The sequence below is a fragment of the Spermophilus citellus genome (assembly GCF_964194105.1).
Source record: "Spermophilus citellus genome assembly, chromosome: 6".
In the NCBI taxonomy this organism is placed as follows: Eukaryota; Metazoa; Chordata; class Mammalia; order Rodentia; family Sciuridae; genus Spermophilus; species Spermophilus citellus.
This window is the reverse complement of record NC_138187.1, coordinates 82,826,564-82,853,228: the sequence shown is the minus strand read 5'-3', so window position 1 is coordinate 82,853,228 and position 26,665 is coordinate 82,826,564. Positions and strand designations below refer to the sequence as shown.

The 26,665-nt window shown below is 39.0% G+C and overlaps 1 protein-coding gene across 2 annotated transcripts in view; it reads right to left on the bottom strand.

Annotated features, from left to right (window-relative positions):
* Positions 1 to 26,665, bottom strand: part of APBB1IP (amyloid beta precursor protein binding family B member 1 interacting protein) — a 104,940-nt gene that overhangs the window by 7,643 nt on the left and 70,632 nt on the right. For both annotated transcript variants that reach the window (XM_081298579.1, XM_081298580.1), the window contains 5 exons: positions 21,191 to 21,277; positions 18,789 to 18,932; positions 14,065 to 14,175; positions 3,443 to 3,541; positions 2,658 to 2,772 (listed from right to left, as the gene is read on the bottom strand). In XM_081298579.1, coding sequence (XP_081154705.1) covers positions 2,658 to 2,772; positions 3,443 to 3,541; positions 14,065 to 14,175; positions 18,789 to 18,932; positions 21,191 to 21,277 — 556 coding nt within the window. The remainder of the gene's footprint in view (positions 1 to 2,657; positions 2,773 to 3,442; positions 3,542 to 14,064; positions 14,176 to 18,788; positions 18,933 to 21,190; positions 21,278 to 26,665) is intronic.

The window sequence follows — 26,665 nt, the reverse complement described above, 5'->3', positions numbered from 1 at the left end:
AAAAAAAAAAAAAGACGAGTTTAACCCCCTTCCCTTCTTTCCTGTGAGCTCTTTCTCATGAAATGCTTTCTGTCATGTCATAACACAACAAGAAGACTGTCACCAGATAGAACTTCTAGGTCTTGAACTCCCCAGCCTCCAGAACCGTGAGCCCAAACAACTTCTGTTGTTCATACATTACCCAGTTTGTGATGTTGTTAGCATGGCACAAAACATATCATGTCCCTCAAACACTTTCTAAGAACCCTACTGATTTTGTGTGATGCGTTCAGGTGGAGAGAAAGGCTTATTATCTGCAAGAGAAATGGAGGCCCCAAATAATGTCAATAAGAGGAACTGAAGGGAGGGGAGGGGAGGGGTGATAGTAGGGGTTAGGAAAGGTAGCAGAATACAACAGACACTAATATGGCATTATGTAAAAATGTGAATATGTAACAGATGTGATTCTGCAATCTATATTTGGGGTGAAAATGGGAGTTCAAAACACAATTTGAGTCTAATGTATGAAAGATGATATATCATGAGCTATGTAATGCTTTAAATAATCAATAAAAAATTAAAAAAAAAAATAAAAAAAAAAGAGGAACTGAAGGGAAAGAATTTCAAGACCCTTTTCAAAGATCAAATCCCAAACTCAGAGAGATAAGGATAATTCTTCCGAACCAGAATACCTGTAAGAATTTATGGTTCATTATCCAATTAGAACCAGTTTGCATGGGCCAAACTGACATAAGAGTTGCCATGGCAGTGGGGACTTGATAGTCTGATGGCATCTTGCTGTCAGTTAAAAGTCAAGAGGTGGACCCAGGAGGGCTCTGAAAACTTCTCTGGGATACCTAATACAATTGGAGGGCAGGAGAGGCATGTTGTCCCTCTCCTCTCTGAGGGGACCCACTATCTCCCTTGAAAGGGTCCCTTCCCCTTTTCCTATCCCTTCAATAAACTCATTCCTGTTATTCTGAGCAGCATGTCTGAAATCTTTCTGACTTGATTGCAAGAATTGGGATTTGAAGGGGGGGGGGTGTCTTCATGCTGCTTCAATTTCCCAAAAGGGGCCAGCTCTGTAGTACCAGGAGGGTTTATTTTAAAATCTCAACACATTTGTTCTTTGTAGGACCAGTGGCTATGACAGAACCTGAGAATTTTTGGTTAATAAGACTCTACAGCAGCATCCACATGGGTTAATTTGCTTTCCTTTCACTACGGGATATTTAATCACGTGCCAGATCTCTGTTCTTACTCATTGAAAGTCTCATCTGCTGCAATGGTATTCTTAAAAAATGATTTTCTTCAAAAACTGGTTATAAGCAAGTCACTTAGAAGGACTGGAACTACATTTACTGAGCTCATAGAATTAAGGATATTCACACACACTGCTTTCCTCCAACCTTAGAGGAACTCTGTAGGGTACCATTTCAGTTTTTCACTTGTTATTTCAACCATTTTTGAATTCTACCTGAATACCTCTGATCAGCCAGCCACTGCTCTCCATGCTGGGGAAACCAAGGTTCACAAACCCAGCTCCTGATCTCATGAGGTACCATAAAGTCTAGAGGAGGTCAGAGATTAAGCTAATATTACACAAACTATTAATTTTGACTGACATACAAAGGACAATTAATTTGAGATCTGAGGATAGGTAGGAGTGAGCTACGTGGAGGAGTAGACACGGGAAACAGTTCTGCTCTGTGCTTTGCCTTTGTGCTGCCTCAGGACTCTGCAGTGTCCCCACCATCAAGAAGAGTCTCACTGGATGTGGCCCCTTAAACTGGGAGTTTACTGAACCAGGAGCTCAATAAACCTTTATTCTTCATAAATTACCCAGTGCTTGAGTCACAGCTCCGCCATGTAGAAGATACTAGATACTAGTTTCTTCTATCTTCCGTTTTCTCAGCTGTGAGTGGGGATTATAATCTATATTTTGCAGGGCTATTGTGAGAACCCAAAATAGTACAACCATCCCTCTGTATCCATGGGTTCCACATCTGTGGACTCAACCAACCACTGATCAAAAGTATTTGAAAAAAAAAAGTGTGTCTATATGAATACAGGGTAATGACTACTTACTTAGCATTTACCTTGCACTGGGTACTATAAGTAATTCAGAAATGATTTAAAGTATGCAGGAGGATGTGCATGTGTCATATGCAAATATCCCACTATTTCATGGATCCCAAGGGACAGTGGTATATGTAAAGCAGCACACAGTATTCACTCCATCCCTCTTTCTTATACATATAAGCAACTTGCTATTATGTTTTCATTAAAATGTGATGTCAGGATTGGATATGAATCTCCAGCCCCGATGCCACTCAGGCAAAACACCAGGCCATTATCTTATCCTTGGTGTAATAGTATGCTGGGTGCTAAAGAGCTTTGAACAAATATAGTATTTGAACTCTGATGAGACACACCTCCATACTAGCTCACCCTGAACTTGTGATTGGCACCAAGTATATCATGAAAAAATGGTCAAACCTTTGTTAAAGGTCACTTGGATGTATGCCTGGGGTGGGGTGAGGTGAGGCTGAGCCTCACTGTGGGAAAAGAAATGTTTTCCAAGCAATGTCTGTAAAGTTTGCTTTTATACAGCATGTTGGGTAAGTTTTGAACATGTGCTCTGAGCTTGGAATGCATGTTTCTCCTCTGCTTAGTACCTGTGGAAGGCTGATCTGGTGTAGCTGTGTTGACAGTCCCCAGGTTCGTCCACCGAGAGGCAAGTCCAGCCCTTGCCACAGCCCGCTGATAGTTATCATAGAGAGTCTTTCCATACTAGGGAGGGAATACAAAGAAAGAAAGAAAGAAAGAAAGAAAGACATGAATCTCAAGTTCTGCACACAATTGCAATTTACACATTGAGGAAAAAAAATTCCATGACTATTCTTTTCTGTCCTTGCCTAAGTTGTTGTTTTTCATATATTTCAATAAAAATTATCTGATTGTTTTTTCACAAATCAAATAAGTTTTCAGATTAACAGAATCAGTTGATATTTCTACCCAGCATTAGAAGAGAGCTTTAGCCAAATAATTTTGATTATATGTCTTTACGTAATGATACTGTAGACTCAATCTTGTGTTTCTGTTCTATGGTGCTGAGGATCAAACCCATGGCCTCACGCATGCCAGGCAAGTGCTCTACCATTGAGCCACACCCCAGGCCAATCTTGTATTTCTTAATTGTACCCTGAACTTGCAATCCACTCCATGAGTAAATACCTGAAAAGTTTCAATGTAAATTTAACCCTTGTTTCTCAGGGTGGTGGAGAGGTCCATATTTCTATCACTCCCATTATTTAATAAATGCAGTGGGAAAATAAATGAGATGATCTCTGAGGCTGTACCAAGAGTGGGTCAGCTGTTTCACAGTAGCACAGAAGCTGGACCCAGGCCAGGAAGCTGGCTGAAGAAATTCACAGTAGGGTGAAGCTGGAAGGCATCTCACCTTGGCGATCCTTATTCCCATGACCCACTGGTTGAGAGTTCTGGCGTCATCACAGCAAAGATACTTGATATACTGAGACTCCTTCTGAATTTGGGGGTGCTAGAAAGAAGCAAAATAGAACAATTTATAAACTTCAATTATTAGGGGCTCAAAGTGCCTCTCAAAATAACTTTTAAAAAACACTGGCACATGTGATTACTAAGGGGTGGCAAAAATTACTGGTAGCCATTTTAGGATTAGGAAATGAGGCACTTTTGAAAAATGACTTTGAAAGAATTTAAGAAATTGTTATCAAAAGCACCTCTTACTATAATTATCAATAACAACATTTGTTTTTGTCTTTTTAACTTCCATTTTTTTAATTTCAGCTTGTACTAATAATTGAACCCAGGGCCTCACTCATGCTAGGCAGGCAGTCTACCTCAAAGCTACATCTCCAGCAATGCCTCTTTTTTTTTTTTTTTTTGGCAGGGGCCGGGGGCGGGGTATTGGGGATTTAATTCAGGGGCACTCCACCACTGAGCCATATCCCCTGCCCTATTTTGTATTTCATTTAGACACAGGGTCTCACTGAGTTGCTTAGCACCTTGATAAATTGCTGAGGCTGGCTTTGAACTCACGATCCTCCTGTCTCTGCTTTTTAAACTTTTGATCCTTCATATCTATTCTGTCTCTATCCCCCAAAGAAATTCAACTTGCTTCTCCATTTGTCAGATAAGGGAACTTAATATATTATTTCTTATGTTACAAAACTAATCCTACAAGAATGGTGTTTTTGTGACTCCCCAAGCCTAATCCAAGAATTATTTCTCCTACAAGAATTCAATTTTGCAATGATCTCCCTTTCTTAACTATCATCTAGTACCCAAGTGGGCCAATGCTTCTGGATGGATGGCTTCAGTAGAAATGTTTCCATCTATTCTCAAGTGGCACCAAGCAGTGGCTTGTAGGGATGATCAGGGGTTATTTAGGCGTCCCAGGAGAACAACTTGGCAGACATGAAGGAGAGAGACAGACACCCTGCATTGCTTGTTCTCAGTCCTTATTGCTCCTGTAACCTCTGTTTTTATGTTTCTGTCTCTGATAGATTGTGTGTTCCATGACAATAGGAGCTATGTGGGATTTATTGCTTAGCACATGGCCTGGTGCATGGTTGGTATTCTAGCCCTGGTGTCAAAATAATTGTTGAAAGAAATAAACAAGTACAATATTTCTTGCTGAGTCAAATATTGCAGCCATAAGGTGACAGGCAGGCAACCAAGCCTAGGTTCTGAAATATGTGCCACCTCAATTTTCACAGGTCATTATAACTTTTATTAAACTTTATGGGTTAGAAAAGTAACCTCAACCACTCGTGTGTGTGTGTGTGTGTGTGTGTGTGTGTGTGTGCATGCGCGCGCACATGCAATCTCTTGTTCCTCCATTCCTCAGGATAGTTTGTTAATCCTGCTAGGATAAGCATAAATTGAGGGTGGTACTGAAAGTGGAATGAGATGCCAAGAGTTCTGGAAGCAGCTATGAAATTCAGTGATCAGGAAAGGAGCGGAGCTGCCCAAATCTTCTGGTAGGTGATTGCACAGACCCCTCCTCTTTTGCTTATAGCATATCACTGATCTCCAAGGAAATGGCTAATTTCCAAAGGTGATCTCAGCAAAGGCCATTGTGCCCTGAACTTCAGTTGGAACCTGAGAGGCAGCATCTAGACCAGTTGCCCTGCTGGTCTTTCCAGTGAGTCATCCTGTGACATTGTTGTAATTGACCAGAAAGAACAAAGAATATACATAATTGTGTGTGTGTGTGTGTGTGTGTGTGTGTGTGTATGTGTGTTAAGAATTGTAATGCAAAAAAGTACATTTATAAATTGACATGACTTCTTTGATATAATGAGAGCAACTAAGAACAGAGCAGGGAGGAAGAGCAGGAGGAAAAGATTAACATTAAACAGAGACATGAGGTGGGAGGGAAAGGGAAAGAAAAGGGAAATTGCATGGAAATGGAAGGAGACCCTCATTGCTATACAAAATTACATATAAGAGGTTGTGATGGGGAATGGGAAAAAAACAAGGAGAGAAATGAATTACAGTAGATGGGGTAGAGAGAGAAGATGGGAGGGGAGGGGAGGGGGGATAGTAGAGGATAGGAAAGGTAGCAGAATACAACCGTTACTAATATGGCAGTATGTAAAAATGTGGATGTGTAACCGATGTGATTCTGCAATCTGTATTTGGGGTAAAAATGGGAGTTCATAACCTACTTGAATCTAATGCATTCCACTGTTGTTGTATATTTAAAAAATAATAAAATAAATTAAAAAAGAGTTTGGTAAAAGTTTAACAACTTTTGGTTTTATAAATGAGGCTCAGAGAGGTTAGTATATGACTCTTGATTTACCACCTAGAATTTCTATATTCATATTAAGCTATTAAGCCAAAATGCCAGAATTTAAAGATATGGCATAAAAACTGAGCTGATTGACAAAAATCTATTTTTAGATTTTTGCTATTTAAATATACTGCTTCCTTTATCTAGGTCCTTCAGCCCTCAGAATTTGGATCAGCATCTCTTGCAGAATAGTCACTTCCTATTTGCTTAGGTATCATGGACTCCCTCTCCTGAGTTATATTTGAATGCTGCTATAGTTTTCCAGTTTGGCCGGCAGATGGCAGCAAAAACTTTGAGATGGCTGCTACACATTTCACTTTTTAAATTGTGATTCAGAGCTTTCTTGATAATTCTGAATGTTCGATTTTAGTTTTGCAAATGTTACTCCAATAATCATGTTCTTTGGAGGCCTTTAAGACTGAAAAAATCTATCAATTCGAGTAATGTGGCCCAATAGCAAAAAGGATTTGTTGCATTAATTAACCAGAGTGTCAGACTGATGAAAAATATAACAAGCCAGGCACTTATTAGATGGAATGTGACATTCCACAAATGCCTGCAGCATTCTCTTCAACAATAAAATCTGCAAAACCAAACCACAGCCCTGTCTTTCAGTACCAGAAACACGGCTTCCTAATCTACAACAGCATTTATGTTATGATGTCATGGAAAAGAGGCAAGCCCTGTTCTCTCCAGTAATTTAATGTTTACAACTGTTCTTAGAAAGCAGATTTCTTTTTTCCTTCTGAAACATTTTAAATGTTGACACTGTTACTTTGAGTTTAGTATTTGTTATTTGTTTGTTGTTGTTGTTTTGTTTTGGTGAGTGAGATTATCAGAGCTGACTGTAAATTGAGCTTGCAATGAAGTGCACAAAGCAATTGTTTGTATCCATTTAAGCAGCACAAGCAACAGTTCCTTAAGTATGTTATTCATCCAAATATAGCAAAATGTGGTTATTCTATGAAATAGACTGGTTAAACAGAGATCTCCAAGGTCTCTGCAGTGCTCAGATTTTTGGGGTCTAAGATGAGCTCTTTTAGGCTCCTTTTGTGTTGTCTTTGTAAAGCAGAAATCCTTCAGGATTCCAGAACATCATGGAGCCAGTCAAAGCCCTTGTTCTCCAGTCCTGACACCTTACCTAGCAGCTTACTCCCTAACTGAACCTTTGACTGAAAACTTTTTTGCAGAGGGGTTTATGGAAAATGCTGGGTCAGGGCACTGACCAGATTCTTCCTCAATGATTTGATTGTTCCTGACCGTCAGAAGAGAGAAGCTCTCTTAGGACATGCAGTACAGCATACAAAGGTCAGAGCCGTTGGAGAATGTTACTGACGAAGGGATCTTACAGATCCTCTAAACTCACAAAATGAGGAAATGGAGCATCAGAGAGGTTAAGCAATTTGTCCAAGGCCAAAGGATAGCAGCAGAACCATAACTACAATAAAAGTCCCATTCATTCAACCAATACCTCTGGGTGCTGAAAAATACACTGACCCCTAGGTATACAAAGAGGAGAAGAGACAGCTCATCCCATAAATGAGGAACAGGGACTGGGGGAGACATAAGCCAACAAAAATGTGATTGCTCTGTGACATGGTATATTTTATAGTATAAGAGTTCGAAAACAGAGGCTGAGAAAGGATTTTTGAAGAGGTGACAAAATGTAGTATATTCAGGGAATGTCAAAAATTTCTGTGTGGCTACGGTCTGGGAGCCATGGAAAGAGGCAGAAACTAAGGAGGAAAGAGGAGTTGGAATAAAGGGCCTTGATTCAAGCTAGAATCGTCCTCCAGGCATTGGGGGCCACCAACATTTTAAAATAGCAGAGTAAGGCAGGAAGTAACCAGTGGCCATGAGGAAGATGGACTGGCATGGTGAATATGAGTAGACAGAGGGAGGGCTGACTGAGAGACTCTGATGAAAAAATCAGAAGAGCTTTTGCCTCAGGGTTTGAATGAGAGATTTCTCTGTCTTTGCACATGGGATTAAGTGAAGATAAGATCATGATGAATTAGGGTGGCTCCAAATCTAATATGACTGGTGTCCTATTGAACCAAAGGAGTAGAAGAAACAGACGTGTGTTACAGGCATGTAACAATTCAGACAGAGACTGGCATTTTATAGCTGCAAGCCAAGAAATGCTGAGGATTGCTAGACATTTCCAGAAGCTAGAAAAAAGGCACAGAATAGATTCATTCCCCAGTTTTGATTGTGTACTTTTGATTGCCTGAACCATGAGAGTAATAAATTTCTATTGTTTTAAGTCCTACAGCTTGTGGTTGTTTGTTCTGGAAGTCCTAGGAAACTATTACAGAGGGTGATGGCACCATTAATCTTGAGAGGTTCTGAAGAGAAAGGTTGTAAGGATGGAGAGGATGTTGGAATTACTGTCTGGCAGGTTATGGTTGAGGGACAACTGGAAATGTGGTTTCTGCAGGGGTGGGGCTAGGAGAGGAGGTGAGTCTACAAGCCACTGATTGGAAATAACTTTCACATAGATGACAGCTGGAGTTCTGGCTGGGAATATGGCCTCCCAGAGAGGGCAGGAGTGTGGTGAGAACCAAATGTAGAAAGAACAATAGAGAATATTCTAGTGTGTGTGGGAGGAGGAGGAACCTGCAGAAGTGGAACAGGGACAGGTGGATAGATAGGGGTCCAGGCTGAAGATGATAAAATGAGGGAGTGGTCACCTGTGCCAAAGACGCCAAGAGGTCCAGAAGCCTGAGGACTGGGGAAAGCACTGTTTGCCAGAAATCTTAAAATGAACTTCGGTAGAGGTGGAGGGATAAGCCTGTTAGCATGCCGACTCCACAAAGCCAGAAGTCTCTTGTGTTCACTGATGTATCTCAGGGCCTTGAATAAAAGTAGATTTGAAAAAAAAATATTTTTGAACTAGTGAATTATCCTCACAGAGTGAAAGTTGAGGACACGGAGGCCATGTGACTCAGTAAATCTGAGTTCCAGGGAAGGAAGAGGCCATCTCCACCCCTTGCTTGAAAGGGTGGGGCAGATGAAACTGGGATGATTTGGAACTCCCAAACCAAGGAATGCTTGAACATGTTCGTGGCCCAAGGGGAAGAATTCTCTGGCAAAAGGATAGAGATGCTAAAGCAAAATGACATGGCTTGTGTCTTGGCCCCAGGAGCGCTAACATAGCCTCTGAGGTTAGAAAGTTGGCAACAGGATAGTTTCTGTGTTCAGTAAGTTTAGGAAGTGACTGGAGCTATTCAGTCCTGTTCACTGTTTTCGTCAGCTAAGTGGGCTGAGTGACATGTTTGTGGGTGAGACCATTGGAGAAGAGTGTTGAAGATGTCTGGGGATAAGGTGGAAGACTAAGAAGAAATCAGGATTAACACTGGTAACATCTATGAAGGCAAGAATGACCTAGAAGGTTGGCAAAGATCATACTCAAGAATTAGAGTGACTGACTTGGCTCAAGTGAACAATCTCAAATGTGTCACGACTCTTGAGCAAGCTAGAAAAGGGGTTGAGTAATGGGGAAGGTTGATCCGGAAGCTCAGTTCTAAGAAAGTTAAGATAGGTAGTAAAGAGGGTTTGTTTTCAAGCGAACACATTCCTGTACCTAATGAGCTTGAATAACTCTGGCCAAGTTCAGGAACCTTCATTGAGTTTCTGTTTCCATTTTTATGATATAGGGATGACAGTACCTCTCGAAAGGGGTCATAAAAAGCTTAAATGAAATAATGTGAGAAAAAGACTCAGTAACATGACCCCTGAACTTATTACTTATTAAGAACTTACTACTTATTAGGAACTTATTACCCTTAATGTTATCAATCCTAGAACCAGGTTTCAAAGATCACAGTGGGAAAGAGGGCCTGTCTGTCCATCCACCCATCCATCCACCCATCCAACCTTTCATGTAATATATACTGAGCTCTTGCAATGTGTCAAATACTGACTGAGGCTCTGGAACAAAATGGTGGCGATAATAAAAAATTCCCTGCTCAGGGAGAAAGCCTATAAAAATGCAAAGCAGTAATATAATTTCACATGATGAAAATCATGTGAAGAAAACCTAGCAGAATGAATGGTAGGTAACAGGTGAGCCATGTGGCAGAATTCCAGTGCTCCTTCCATGGGACTCCACGATCTCTTAACAGATCTCCATAAAAACATAATTTTTCCCAGAAGACGTTTCCTTCCTCTGCTGTACACATTTCACTGCAGAACAGAGTGAGAAAGAATTCACAAAGGAGCAGCTTCCCGTAAGCTCAGGATGGGAATGTGCTTTAAGAGTGACAGTGCAGGGAAGGCAATGATTCTTGGGTACTAAGCACTTCCTTTAGCTTCCCGTGTCTGTGCCTCGTGTCACAGCCTCTTTGGGACCAGTCATGCCTATACTGCCTTCTCAGACATGGTCCTGGATTGATAGCATCTGCATCACCTGCAAACTTGTTAGAAGAGCAAATTCCTGGGCCTGATCCTGGACTTCTGAAACAGTGTCTCAGGGGCCCAGCAGTCTGCAACTTCACAACTATCTAAGTGATCCCAATGCAAAGTAAAGTTTGAGAACCACTATCTAATCAAAACAATTATTTAGGGGCTGAAGGTGGAGTTCAGTGGTAGAGTGCTTGCCTAACATGCAAAAGGCCCCCTGATTATCAGCCATACAAATAAATTATTTAATACTAGAGTGAAGTAATAATAACCTACTTGTTGAGAGCTGATATGCTTCTAGACATTGTACTAATGGTCTTAGGTCCTTATTTTATTTACTTTTTTGAAAACTTTTTTTTATTGGTGCATAATAATAACACATAATAAAAATACAGAATAGTGGGTTTCATTGTGGCCTGTTTGTGTATGTACATAACATAACTTGATCAATTTCAATCTTCTTAAAAGAAGGATTGGGTACTCATGTCTCTACTTTGAAGATAAGGCAATGAGGCTTAGAGTCTCAATGGTGTCCCTAAGGTCACAATTGTTAGATGATAAGGCCAGGATTCATAATCCAATTTTTCTGATAGCACCTCTACCCCCAGGCACCATGGACTGCCACAGTCATTGAACTCATACTCAATAAGAAACTCTGGCTTGAATTTATGAGTCAGTGCACGTCCATGGAATCACGCAACCACACAATATGTCTCTCTGTATTCCCAAACCTCTCTTGTAATCTGCACATATTTTTTTGCATTTTAGAAATTGGCTCACTCGAATGAAATATTTGAAAATCAAGAAATTTTTCTTTTAAATTCTAGGCAGACAGGAAAATGAGTGACCACAGTGTTCATAAACAAATTATGTTCCCCAAACCTTTATAGACTCTTTAACTCAGCAAACTGATAAAAATTCTCAATATTTTGGGAAGGAACTAAGACGTATGCTTAAGAGCAGAATGTGCAGGTTGACTGAGCATAAAGAAATTGGCTCAAGAACGGAACTGATCATCATCCTGTGAAAAAGGAAATGCTCATTCTTCTGGGGTTGCTCGCCATGTTCCACTGGGTTCTGCTGGCTTCTCTACCTCTGAGCCTCTCTTCTTTCCAGGGGGTTCCTGCCTCTGCCCTGAAGACCCAAGCCTTATATAGGAGAGCTTTTTAAAGTTCTAGTTCAGAATTGCAATTCTTGGTGCAGCCCTGGAGAACCTGGTTTCTCAGGTCAGAGAATTTAGATGATTTTAGGATTATAGGACCTGGTCACAAACTTGTGAAATAGGATAAAAAATACAGTCTCTATCCTGTGGACTGTCTAAATCCCCATCCAGGGACCTCTGGTCTGAGATCTTGTCTTTCTCTTGCTAGACATGCCTGCTCTGATCTCTGGATCCTAGTCTTGGGATTTGGTCCTTGCTCTCTTTTACTAGATGTCTCTTCCATCTGCCACTTCAAAGGATATTTCTTCACCAGCTAAGCCATGACTATTGTTATTTAGTACTGAGACGCATGTTAATACTACATGCGAAAACTGACCGTGCTTATGAAAGAATAATTGCTGGGTTTCATCCTTAAATATTTTGATTTAGTGGGTCCAGAGCCTGGCAACCTGCATTTTAACAAGTCTCCAGTGACTTCAGTTTATCCAATTTACTGGGCAGCATTTCAGAAACTCTTCCTCAAACCTTTTCCCTATTTAAGAAATGTGGACAAGTGTTTAGAGATGAATTGTGTTGCAAGGTCCCCATGGAATTTAGAACCTCCATTTTGGTAATCACTCAGAGTCTTAGAATTCCAAGCAAGGACCACCAGATCAGATAGGAAGGTAGTGAAGACATGGTTCAAGGAAGGTGGCATTGTGACAGAAGGGTGACAGACGATGCTTTGTGTCCAGGTCTGTGGTGGCCTAGTGAACAGTGTCTTAGAGAACTGCCTTGGAGCCACCAATCTGGGTTCTCATCATGACTTAGCCACTTAGTGGCCAGGGAGTCTCTGTGCTCAGATTCTGCATCTAGAAAAAAATGTTCCATTATTCTTACTATCTTTCCTATACAAGGAACAGACAAGAAATGTAAGAACCGGAAGCCACCTTCTTCTTCCTTCTGACCTAGACTGACTCTCTCCTGGGAACTTTGTTCTAACTGGTCTTGTTCCTGGAATGCTCCTCCTCCAGGGGATTCTTGCTGTATCACTTCATTCACATCTTTTCTCAAATGTCACTGCCTTTCTTTGATTATCCCATCCAAACAAGCCCTGGCACCCTCTATCCCCTACTCTGCCTCATACCAATCCACAGTCTTATTAATTACCTGCACACATTACTTGCGTTTTGTTCATAACCACTTCCCTTACATGGAATACATACTCCATGTAACTTCTGTGTTCCCACCACCTGGGACAGTGCCCAGAAAATAGCTGTCATTCAACAAATATTAAATGAATGAGTGGGCGAGTGAGTGAATAGATGCATCCCTTTCCCTTCCTTCAGCCCCTTCACAGCAGTTATTCTGGGCTATTCTGTCTAGGGTAGAGGTTCTCAACAGCAGCACAGCTGACATTTGGAGACAGATAATTCTTTGGTCTGGGCTTGTCTTGCACTTTGAGGGATATTTAGCAGGGACCCTGGCTGCTCTCAGCAGATACCAGTGCCCCAAGTTCTGACAATCAAAAATGTCTCTCCAGAGGGGCAAATACCCTGACTGAGAACTACTGGGGAAGAGTCAGGATGATTAAGTTGGTATAGTGTTCGTTGTTATTAATATCATTCATAAATTGCTAAAAGTAGATGTTCCATAATGAGAAGGAGGGCTAAGATGTCTAAATGAAAACTATAAATATGAGTCTCTAATGAAGGTGACAATTTCAACCAATTATTATTTGATTACAATAAATGATAGCAAGTTTCCAGAGTCTCAAAATTATTAAATATGATTTAATAATAATAAATAAATTGCTGTTTAAATATGGTTGATTTGACTAAGAACAACCAGAAACAAAAACTTACCATGGTCCTAAGCCCAGAACTCTGTAGGTCTAAAGATCCTCAATATGTCACATGTGTGGTTTATAAGCATAACATATCTACTGACCTAACTGACCTGAGATTCCAATTTAAAAACCTGTAAATGGTGCCCCAAACCTGATGATGTACACTACCTTTTGACAATACACACCTTAAAATGTTTCATAACCTAGTAATAATTAAAAAAATTATATTTGCTATTTTCTAGAAAATCTTGGCAAGTTCTTAATTTCTAAAAACTTCTTACAGTAGAAAAAGAGTCTAATAAATAAAGAACTGAAAACTTTTCTGTTTCATCAATTAATTTATAAATTAAAAATTTCAAAATATGGAACTTTTATTTTCAGCAGTGAGGCAGAATCCCAGATAGATTTACTTTGAAGTTTTAGGTCCAGATAGCAGGCTTAGGGGAAATGATTCAAACTGATAGAAATGTTTTCCCCTGGGGCTGGGGCTGTAGTTCAGTGGTAGAGTGCCCACCTAACATGTGTGAGGCTCTGGGTTTGATCCTCAGCACCACATAAAAATAAATAAAGATATTAAAAAAAAGAAATGATTTCCCCTTCCCTACTTTGCTTTATTTTATTTATTTATTTTTATGTGGTGCTGAGGATGGAACCCAGTGCCTCACACTTCTAGGCAAGCGCTCCTCCACTGAGCTACAATCCCAGTCCCCCTACTTTGCTTTAATAGTAAAAAATATACTATGTTACATTTATGGTTAACTATACAAATTTTACTTTTTTTTCCCTGAAAAGAAAATATTAACCAAATTGCTCAGAAATCTAAATGAAGGACTTCTTACCACATACCTTTAAAACAAAGCAGTAGTCAGTGGGTGCTTTATATTTCATTTTACAATGAATCCCATAGTAAATGTTGACGTTTTCAAACTGTATAAAACATGCCAGATCTCGAGATGTCTGAAAGAGAGGGGAAAAAAAAATCACCTCAACTGAGACGACAGTTAATAATTTTCCAAGGTTGTTCTTGGTGGCACAACAAAGGATTTCATTTTAGTAGAGAAAGTATTGAATTTTTGATAATTTATATGAACATCTACCACATGAAGTTAGTTTTCTCTAAGTCAAGCCTGCATAAAAGGTAAAGGAGTAAATTCAACAAAGGCAAGATCACGTGCCCCCAAATGCAGTAAGGTGACACTGTTGCTATAGCCCAAGGACTCCCAGAGTCAGAACCAGCTGACTTCCAGATGCGGCTTTGGATGAGTCAAGATGAGGAGACCCCTGGTCAGAAATTTCATTTTGGCCTTTTCCATTCTAAGTCAGTGAAAGATTTTACGATGGAGCATTTTAAAATATTCCCCTCTGGGGGCTGGGGTTGTGGCTCAGTGGTAGAGACCTTGCCTGGCACACACGTGAGGCACTGGGTTCGATCCTCAGCACCATATAAAAATAAATAAAGAATTGTCTCCATCTACAATTAAAAAAACAAATTTTTACCAAAAAAAATATTCCCCTCTGGATGAACAATGAGAGGGAAATGAGATGCTCAGTAAATTATCATGCACTCCATGCACTTCCTCCTGAGAAAAAGGGTCTCTTTCTTGCTTTCTCTTTACTGCTTTTGGGGTTGCTGTGGAAACATGAGGCCTCTCTTCCACCGAAATTCTGCCTTGGGAAGATACAACCTCTAATCTACACATTTGGTTACACTTCAATTACACATTTGTTCCATTATTATTATTATTATTTTTACTTTGCCTTCTATACAGTTCTTAACATCGTCAGTGAATTAAGAACAAAGGGCAAGGTTGCTATACCTTGGTATGCAATTATTCCTGTAGGTATAGTAGTGTATTTTTTTCTTTTATTTTCTTCTGGATTTCTTGGAGTTTTAATTTTTTTGATGATAAAATAATGTATACTTGTCATAATTTAAAAATATAATAAAATGTACATTTTCTTTCACCACCTCTTTTTCATACTCCTTGTCTGAGGTACTACAGTTAAGAGTGTGGAAATGTTCCTCCAAATGTTTTTTGAGTAAACATTTCTCTACTATGTATGTTTAGATGTACCCACCTACATACATTCATATGCAAATTTTTCATCAGCATTGCGTATTGAACCCAGGCCTCCTTGCTTGTTTGGCAAGTGCTTTCCCACTGAGTTACACTCCAGCCTCAAATAGAACAACTTTTGTTCAGTCTTTATTAGTTTTTCTTTTTCTGAGTATTCTCACTTAATAAGCATTGCCGTTTTTCTTTCTTCTCATATTTTTAACCATGTTGGGGATTGAACCCAGGATCTCAACACATGCGAGGCAACTGCTCTACCACTGAGCCTCACTCCCAGCTACAAACAACTCTTACTTGTTTAAATTTTTCTTTTTTCGAGATGGGGTCTTGCCATGTTGCCCAGGCTGGTCTCAAACTTGTGAGCTCAAGATCTCCTCTGCCTCAGCCTCCCTAGTAGCTGGGACTACAGATAGTGTCACCACACCAATGGTCAATGGCTTTCTTATTTTTCCACAGCACATTTATGTTTTTCCTGTTGATGTTTTGAAGTTTTTCCTTATTATGGATATACGTACTAGGTTATACATGTTGTAAATGTACTCATTGACTCTAGTCTTTTTTTGTGCGTGTGTAGTGCTGGGGATCTAACCCAGGGCCTTGTGCATGCAAGACAAGCACTCTACCAACTGAGCTATATCCCCAACCTTGAATCTAGTCTTCAATATCTTGTTTGGTATCTTTGACCACAAGAAATTTAAAACAACTTTATATAGTCAAATCTGTCAAGATTCTTTTCTTTATAATTTTGCATTTTTATTTCTTATTAAAAAACCTGTCCTCAGTCCCCAATTATGAAAATAATAACCGCTATTTTCTTCTATGGTTTTATTCCTAGGGACATTTTAATCAATCTAGGATTTAACTTGGTACATGAAGTGATGGGGAAAACTATTTTTTTCCAAATGGATATACAATTATTTCAACACTGTTTACTGAATACCATATTGTTTACCCACTGCTGCAAATGCAAATTTTGACTTCCCTTATGAGAGAAAGTTTTCTGTGATCTATTCCTGTCTACCTGTGTTATTTTTATTTAATGCTTTGAAATTTGGGAGAATAGGTTCTAGCCCAAATTTCATTACAATTTTAGGAGTCTGTTTTGGAACAGTATCTCTTTCTGATTAATCTTGGAATCAGTTTGTGAATTTTAAGTAAAAAAAATCCTACTGAAAATTTGGTAGAGTTTACATTGAATTTATAGAAAAATTTGGGGACATGTATCTTTTCTGCTAGTAACATGGTACATTGATATTTATTCAATTCTACTTCACTTCTTTTATTAAATTTTATATTCTATGCTAAGTAAATCTTGAACATTTCTTGTTCAGTTTATTGCTAGGTATTTTGTCTTCTTCATTCCTACTATGCATGGAATCTTTTGCATTATGTTTAATTTGCATGTTGCTTATGGAAAAGAAAACAATTTCTTAATTGGTAAATTTCTTTGCTCCTAATAGTTTTTCAGGCGAATTTCTTATATCATCAAGCAGACAATCATATCAACCAGGAACAATGAGAATTTTTGCTTATTTTTTTCTAAATTATACTTCTTATTCTTTTCCTGGACTTGCTCATTAGTTCCTACACCCCGATGTCAATGGCAGCAACGAGAGGGTATCTAATGTGCACTCTTCTAATTTTTATCATAGGAAATAGATTTTAAAGGCTTAATTATAAATATTGCTTATATTTAAATGCCTAAGACAAAAAATTTCTATAATACAAAAATTATTTATGGGTCAATGGTTAAATCCTTGGTGTGGGACTGGAATGAAAATGGCACAGAGGGGAAAGTATCGGTTCTAAGATTGAGACCAGAGTACAAGAGGCTAAGGGAGAAGCAGTAGTTTTACTGCACCACTTCCACAGATTATAAATTTCCTCACTAATGGGGACAGACCTTGACATTTATGGTTGCTTCACCTGCTTGGGAATGTGGATGAAACCTTATCAGAGGAAGCCTGCAATTCATAAATGTGCCATTTGGTGGTACCCTGGATTTGGTTTATCCCAGACATAGATATGTGATACATCCTAAAGCTTTTTAAAGATGAACAAAAGATGGAAATATACCACTAAGAAAGGTCAAAGGAAAAGCTAATGGACATAATGAATGTTAAGATTTCATTTCAGGGCTGGTGATGTGGCTCAAGCGGTAGCGCGCTCGCCTGGCATGCGTGCGGCCCGGGTTCGATCCTCAGCACCACATACAAACAAAGATGTTGTGTCCGCCGATAATTAAAAAAGAAATATTAAAAAAAGATTTCATTTCAAAGAAGAATTTACTATATGCTTATAGACTGTGATAATAATCCCAACTCAACAAGTAAAAGTTAAACTATATCTAAAGTACTCTGTTAAATTAGGCAGAGAAATGCATATACCTCAGAGAACAATTTTAATACTCATTTCACTCAAGGAGAGAAATGAATTACAGTAGATGGGGTAGAGAGAGAAGATGGGAGGGGAGGGGTGGGGGGATAGTAGAGGATAGGAAAGGTAGCAGAATACAACAATTACTAATAGGGCATTATGTAAAAATGTGGATGTGTAACCGATGTGATTCTGCAATCTGCATTTGGGGTAAAATTGGGGGTTCATAACCCACTTCAATCTAATGTATGAAATATGATATGTCAAGAGCTTTGTAATGTTTTGAACAACCAATAAAAAATAAAATAAAAAAAATTTAATACTCATAGAGTGTAAGGGATAAAATCTCAGTGAAGATCTTATTAAGACTTTCAATACCTCTATGATTCCAGATAAAATAAGTTTTATCACAAGGACTATAGAACAAGAAAGTGAATACAGGAGGAAAAAGGTCTTCATAAATGGACAGAAAGTAACAAAACAATCTCCAGAAAACTGCTTCTGCCCTAATTTTTGAAACGTGACTTATTTCAAGAGAGAGTTATGGGAAAACTCAAAAGTATTCCAGTAATTCTGTCTCGTAGGATATGTATTTGTATAAACATTAGTACCACAGATCTCAACAGTAATGGGTTTATTCAAATTGCTACCTGAGGCATTTCTGTAGTTTTACTTCCATGAAATGCTTCTTGCTAAATTGTTCCTTTTGGGCTGCTGTTATTGTGCTATTTTTGTTTCTTTTTGATTGCTACAGTTTGGATATGGAATGTCCCCCAAAGACCCTCATGTTAAAGGTGTGGTTCCAGCCTGTTGCTCTACTGGGAGGGAGTGGAGCCTTCAGGGGGTGGAGCACAGTGGGAGGAAGTTAGGTCATTGGTGGTGCCCCTTCAAATGGATTGTGGGACCCTGGTCTCTCCTCTCCTTTGCTTCTCGCTGAGATGAGGCCTTCTTCTGCCATGCACAACTGCCATCATGTGTTGTCTCAACAAGGCACAAAACAAAGGCACAATTGGCCATAGAATGAATCCTCCAAAACAGTGAACCAAAATAAACTTTTCTTCTTCTTAAGTTAATTACCTTAGGTATTTTTTCACAGTAATGGAAAACTAACATGCTAACCTTAGTCTTTCCTTTGGGGACATAATAAATTCCAGAAGCCCGTAAAAGAAAATATCGTCTTTTCCAGGATTTCTTTCCATCTTCTTTCAAATAAAGAGCTCCTTCAAGTTCTGGTACAATGATAGATGTTCCACAGAAACTTTCCTGAAATTGAGATTCAAAAGACATAAAACACAAAAAGTAAAACACACATTTATTCACATTTACACAAACTTTCATGTTAGCCTTTAAAGTGAAAGCCAATTTTGTCTACAATTTTGATTGAATGCAAATGTTTACAGTATATGCCTTTTGCCCAAAGGGAAGAAAGTATAGCACAGAGGTCAAGAGTCTGGCTCCTGAATTGGACACCAGAGTTTCTTGACCTTTGAGCTCAGTGACTATGGACCATTAAACCTCAGTTCCTTTACATGTACCAACGGAATAATAAGCCAATCTTCATAAAGTTGGTTGTTAGTAAAATTTTGGTATAATGTAAACTTAAGCATTCAATAAAGTCTACATATGCTATTATGAATTGAAAAATTGAAAAATGATTACTTTCCAGGTAAGTAAAAATTACTATTTTGCTGCTCATAAATAGAAAAACTATATAATTCTATGTATAAAATAAGTTAATATTTTGTTCTTGAGACAGTTTTCAAAAAATGGAGATAGAAATTATTAACACTATGATACCAGAAAGGAAAAACAAAGCACATTTTCTAGGTGTATGTTTTCAAATCTCAAAATCTGCATAAAATTAGATAATTCTTAACAAATTTCTTTTAAAAAACAACAGAATAAAATTATATATTATTCTATCTTTTTATTTTAAAACTCAAACTATCTTTTGCTTTCTGTTTATAACTATCAGTATTCTTTCTCTTGGTTCTATAAATACAAAATAACTTAATTTGAATCCCCAAGTAAATTTATATGTAGTAGAATTGGAGAATGTTTTTGTTACATTTGGCTCTCCCCAATTATTAGTTTTAGTTGATCTGTCGATCTATTAAATTTATTCAGATTTTTTTGGCCCAAATTAACCAGGCAGTGTTATTTTTCATAGCATAACATACTTTGTATTTTCTTCGCTTCCAGCTGTAAAATACTGCTGAATTCCTATCATAAGGGCTGTTCAGGCAATTGTATCTATCATCACATAATCAGTGCTCGATTTACAGATAACTTATTTCTAAGCACTGATTAAAACAAATAGCGGTGTCAGGAAAATATTCCCTTTTCATGTCTGTCGGTCTCCATCTCTGCTAGGTGTGTTCAGAATCCTTCATCTCCTTATTGTCAGGGCCACCTGTGCCTGATATCCTCCAACTGAACCCCGAGTCTTGTTTGGTAAGTGCGGGAAGACATCTCTACTTTCACCGTTGGATCTCACTAGGAAATGCCCACTCTGCCCACAGTCCCAGGAACCAGAAATTCAAGCATGTGCTCAGGACCTTTAGAGGAGCGGCTTGCAAGGATCTGGAGCCTGGTTCACTTGGTACAGGGCTTGATAGAGCTTGGGAAGAAAGAGAAACATGAGCAGGGGCTTGGATAAACCTTGATGGACAGGAGAGAGCTCTGTTCATTGTTACCAAACTGACCCCAGGAGAAATGTAGGCCAAAGCACTACCAAGTCTTCTGAATTTTCTAGAGATGATGTCCAAAATCTACTAACTCAAGAAAAGAATCAACCTTCTGTCAGGGGCAAATAAAACCTGTCTGGGGCTCTAGTATACCCATTTGTGACCTGTGTCCTGATACTTTCATCTGCATTGTGGGCTGGGAACACAGCAGAGATTTTTAAACATAGTTACTAAGGAAAAACTCATTAGGAGTCTTCCAAAAAACAATCATCAAATGAACTCCTGAAATTTTCCCTAACAGTGATCACCATCTGGGCATCTGAGCTTTCCCCATCTTCCCAAGTCTCCGTGATAATCCAATACAATCTAGAAACTATCATTCACAGACTTGCCCATTAGCACACTGGGCAGAACGTCATCCTGTATCAGATCTCTAACTGCAAACCTCACACTTCCTATCAAACCTGGCTACTGGAGAAGCTTCTCAGAAGACTTAGAAATCCATCTGAGTTCTGTGGAGCACTCAAGTAATAAAACGCAGATGACTGAGCAGATGAGTTTATGAGGATTCAAGTCTTTTTAGTCAAGAATTACTAACTCACCTTTATGAAAAGCAAACTATGTTATCTAAAGCCATACTTCATTACAATGAACTCAAAGAAACAGTTTAATTATTTAAGAAGCTATTATTTAGTGAAAATTTGATTTTAAAATGCCAAGTTAAAATTTCAGGGCATGTCTCAGAATTTCCCATTGTTCTAGGGAGCAAATCATTTAAAAATAGATAGAGCAAATGTGCTTTTCTTTTCTACCATTCTGCAAAATTAAGCTTACCTCCAGTAAGGATTCCTTGTTCTTAGCATTCATTTTATCATTGGAGTCCTTGCTTTCTTTTTTCCCTTTGTTATCCAAGTAGAAATTCTAAATAAAATGTTAAAAGATCAGTTCAGCAAGTGTTCATTCTTAGGCTAGACACTGCAAGGAAGTCAAAGTCGTTTTGGAGAGAGAAGATGTAGGTACACGTAAATAAACAGGGAACCTTGGTGTATTTGGCTGACCATTAGTCAACTTGCAGGAGTGACTAGTGCATCACCAAGGTAAAAGTTAAACCTTCTCTCCTTCCCTCTTATAGTGCACAATCAATGAGGAAATGAGACAAAAAACACTAGCAAAGGATGTGACATCATTTAATTTTTAAATGTCATAGTCAAAAGCATTGGTTTCAAATGCTGGAAGCTGAGAGACCCTCAAGTGCCAGCAGGAGCCTGGGACTGGAGTGAAGGTTGAGCTCATGTCCCAAGTACAAGAGGGGAACTTCTCTGGCTGGTGCATGCCCCTCCAGAGCCCAGGGCCTGCCAATTGGAGATTCTAATTTCTCAAAAGAAGCTTGAAATCTGGATTTCTGTAAATATTGCTGACTGCTTTTATTATTTTTTAAAATTGGTGGGTCCATCACAATGGAGGGCTACTTGGAAACCACTAAGGGGGGAGGGAAGGCAAAGGACAGTTCTGAAGGAAGCAGCCTAAACAAAGGCAGGGGAGAACATGATCAAAAGTATTCACAAATGGGTGCCTGGGCTCTGAGCATGGTTTGTGTTGATGCATGCGTCAAATCTTGTTAATACTGAATATCAATGAGCTAGTGTTTGAGTTTCTAAAATATCATCAGCAATCAAGGACTAATTTGTACATAATCAGCACAGCTGAGGTACCCACACACAGAGCGAATGTTATATGTGACCACTATCACAATTTAAGTATTGAGGACTTATGTGAAAGCAGAGAATTTTATAAAATAATACATGAAAAAATGTACTCGGAGTAAAAATTAAACCTCAGGAGCGCAGTAACTAAATTAGGGACCCTTCTGAATCTAGACACAAATGTTTACTTACACTATAGAAGTGTTTCTCTAAATGTGACCCCCAGATCACCTTAATATCTAATAAAATATATGTTCCCGGGCTCCCAACCTACTGGCCTGGACTCTCCAGGGAAAATCCACCTACATTTCAATGTCCTTCCTGGATTGTTTTTATGTACACTGTAGTCTAAGAACCAAGTGTACAGGACAGAAAGTTAGGAAGCGAACTACAGGCAAATCAGATCTACAGAATTAGCATAAACCCAGAAATGCAATGAGTAAAAAGAGTGATTTCCTGACTTAAATACGGGAAATAGGTCAAGTGCAATTCCTGTGAGAATTCTTTTTTTTTTTTTTTTTTTTTGTAGTTCTGGGGATTGAACCCAGGGCCTTGTGCATGTGAGGTAAGCACGCTACCAACTGAGCATATCCCCAGCCAGCTTTGAGAATTCTTACTGAAAAGAAGTTTTCTTTTAATGTATTTTTTTCTAGATCTTTTTACTATTACTTATTGTTCCAAAAGACAGTATGTTGTGAACTCCTGTGATTATAATGTAGGAATCATGAAATTATTTTAATTTTACATGATTAGCTTGAGCATTATAACTAATCATAGTAAATAACATATTACCTGCTGGAACTCTATGCTAAGGCTTTATGGGTATGCTTTTCATTTCATTTTTACAAGAACTTTGGAACATAGGTACTATTGCTAATGCTGCTTTACAAATAAGGAAACTGAGAATTATATGATTTACTTAAGGCTAACTAGTTCCAGAGCTTTGTGTTCTTCATAATTTTTTTCAGCATTAAAATGCTATATATGGGAGGCTGGGGTTGTGGCTCAATGGTGGAGCGCTTGCCTAGTGTGTGTGAGGCACTGGGTTTGATTCTCAGCATCACATATAAATAAATAAAATAAAGGTCCATTGACAATTAAAAAATATTTTTAAAAAATGCTATATGTGGTAGGAGACAGCTCAGCACAACAATATGAATGCACTAAATACCATGGAAGGGTACACTTAAAAAGGGTTAAAATTAAAACTCTAGGGAGGAGGAAAGGTTGATAATGGGTAGGAATTAGAGGTTGATAATGGGCACTAAGTTACAATTAGGTAGAAATAAGAAGTTCTGATGTGTCATTACACAGTAGGATGATTATAGATAATAAAAATGTACTGGACATTTCAAAAAGCTAAAAGAAAGCATTTTGAATGTTTTAACCTTAAATAAATGATGACTGAAGACATATCCTTGTTTGAACCTTACACAATGTGTACACATAGCAGACATGGGTATTACATGGTACCATGTGTATGTGCATGATTTTTATGTTTCTATGTATCAGCTAAAATTTCATGAATTAAAATTCCATTGTATATATAGAACACATTTTCTTTATTCATTTGTTTGTTGATGGGCTCCTAGGCTGGTTCCATAAATTGGCTATTGTGAATTGTGCTGCTATAAATATTGTTATGAATATATCACTTATTTTAGTTCTTTTGGATAAATACTAAGGAATGGGATTGCTGGGTCATATGGTGGTTCCATTCCTAGTCTTCTGAAGAAACTCCGTACTGCTTTCCAGAGTGGTTGTACTAATTTGCAGTCCCCCAACAATGTACAAGTAAGTGCATCTTTACCCCCACATCTTTGTCAGCATTCATTGTTTTCTTGATGATCGACATTCTGACTGGAGTAAGATGAAAGTGTAGCTTGATTTGCATTTCCATGATTTTTGAGGATGTTGAACAGTTTTCATATATTTTGTTTGCCATTTGTATTTCTTTTGAGAAATGCCTCTTTAGTTCATTTGCCATATCTCAGCCATAAAGAAGAATGAAATTATGTCATTGGCTGGTAAATGGATGGAACTGGAGAACATGATGCTAAGTGAAATAAGCCAGATTCAGAAAATCAAGGGTCAAATGTTTTCTCTTATATGTGGAAGCTAGAGAGGGAAGGAAAAAAGGAAATTAAAAAAGGAGAGGGCTCTCACAAAAATAGAAGAGAGACCCATTGAGTAGAGGCAGAGGATTGAGAGGCATGGAGGAGGGGAGGGTACAGGGAAGTACTGGAGAATGAAATCTATCAAATTATGTTATGTCCATATACAATATACCATAATGAATCCTGCTTACTTATATCATTATAATGCACTTATTGAAATAATAATAATATGATAATAATAATAATAATAGAAAGGAGATCAGTAGGGTAGAGTAAGAGCATCAGGGGAGAGAGGAGGAGAGTGAAAGGGAGGGTACTAGGGAATAAGATTGATCAAATTATGTTATGTGTGTGTATGAATGTGCCATTATGAACCCCACTACTATGTCTAATTGCAATGCACCAATAAGAGTACAAAAAGTGATATGGAGATTGATTGTGGCGATGGTTGCACAGAAGTGTTTAAATATTAGGTGTCAATGAACAACCAGCCTGGTGAGAGCGATGGGATTAACGCCATCCACCAGAATGAGGATCAGAGCATTGCTCCCAATTCTTTTCTTTCCTGTGTCAGAATACACCCACGCCTTTCATCCTGTAGAGTGGGTGGAGCTTATTTCGGTGTCTCTCTTAGGTTGCACTTGGCTGTGGGACTGCTTTGGCCAACAGAATGTGGGTGGAAGAGTCAAATCATCAGTTTGGGGTGGAGGACTTATTTGTCTGTTCTCTTGCTATTGGAGAGAAGAATGTGTCACAGACGTGTGCTGCGCAGCACAACAAGAGACGTGCAAAATTACCTGAATCTGACTCTCACTCTGGAGCCAAGGACAGGGGACCTGTGTACCCAGGAGGAAGTAAATGTCAGCTGCTTTAAGGCACTGGGATTCTGAGGTTGTTTTTGTGCACTGCCTAATTCACATACCCACACTGTCTGGGGAGAGGACAGGGCACCCAAGACATGGTAGACTTTTCCTGAATACAGTAGCCCATCACCAGAACCAGTCCTCAGTCCTTAGATTTCTCTTTTGGTTTCAGGTGATGAGGTTCAGGACACAGTGCCCCCCAGTATAGCACCTAGGCATCTAGAAAACAGCAGAAAGAAGAGAAGAGAGATCTTTTCTATCCTTCTCCCCTGAAGCAGGCCATAAAAGAATTCTCTGACCTTATTCTAAAGTAGATGAGAGATCCTAAAGACACTCATAAGAGAGCTGCCCTCTCTAACCCCAGAGAAAAAGAGGGTTCTTCACTCTGAAGTCACAGGACACACACACACACACACACACACACACACACACACACCTGAACAAAAAGGCTTTGCTAAATCCCCCAGTTTATTACAATAAGATCTTCTTTGTCCTATTATCATACTTCTGCTTGACAGTCCATAAAAATACTCGGTTTTCTGCGTGCCTTTGAGTTTTTATTCCAAAGCCTCCCTGTCACACAAAACTTAAATAACTTTGGGTGCTCTTCCCTTTTTAATTTGTCTTTTGTTATAGGGACCTCATCCATAAACCTAGTGACAGCTGAGGAAAGAAATCTGTTCTCCCCTACACTAGCAATGTCACCAATCTTTGCACAATGATTTTCCAGAAGTTAATTTTACTAAGATAGTAATGTTCTCCTGCCTCAATCCACTTTCTCCCAGAGGGAAAACACCACTTGGTCAAGAGGACCCTGTAGAGGAGAAAAAATAATACCTTCCCATCACCTATGAAGGGGTCATGGAGGATGTCCCTATAGTAAGACAGGTCAACAAGAGAAAAGCTTAACAAATTTAATTAACAAAGTTTTACATAACATGGGAGTCTTCAGAGATGAAAAGCCAAAGATGCAGAGAGAACCGTATCATTATGCTAAGTCCGATGAAAGAAGTAGACAGTGGTGGAGAAACACGACTGGACAGAATGGGGTGTGATCTAATGGTAAAAAACTAGTGTGGCAAGGGCGCTCAGCAAGGCCTGTTTGTTCAGATTCCTTTTCTGTGCCTCTGTATGACATTCCTTCCCCCAGGACATGGGGCAGGACACCTGTCACATGAGGACCTTCAAGCACAGAAGGGAGGAAATCAGAGAGTAATCTTTCTAGACTTTGTTTTGTGCTGGGGGGAATAAGTGGCTTCTATGACCTGCTTTGGGAGACAAATGGGGAATGGAGGAAAGAGGGAAGAAGACCAGAGAGTACTTCCTGCTTCTAAGGCCCTTCAAATGTCCTTTTTGCTCAAATTACTCAGCATGCCAAAGTGCCATATTTTGGGATATCATGTTCTGAGCTCCAACACCTCTGTCTTGACCTCATGCTTTAAAGGATCTCTGTTTTAAAGAGTCTCTCCCCATCATCATCCAGTCAGGAGGCCAAAGGGACATGGTCACTTGACGCAATGACCCCCTCTATTGTGCAGTACATGCTCCATGAACCGAGGGCCTTAGCTTCTTGCTCACATGGTTCTGAGTCCCTTCCCTGAATCCTTCCTCCTGAGGGTTAAGTTG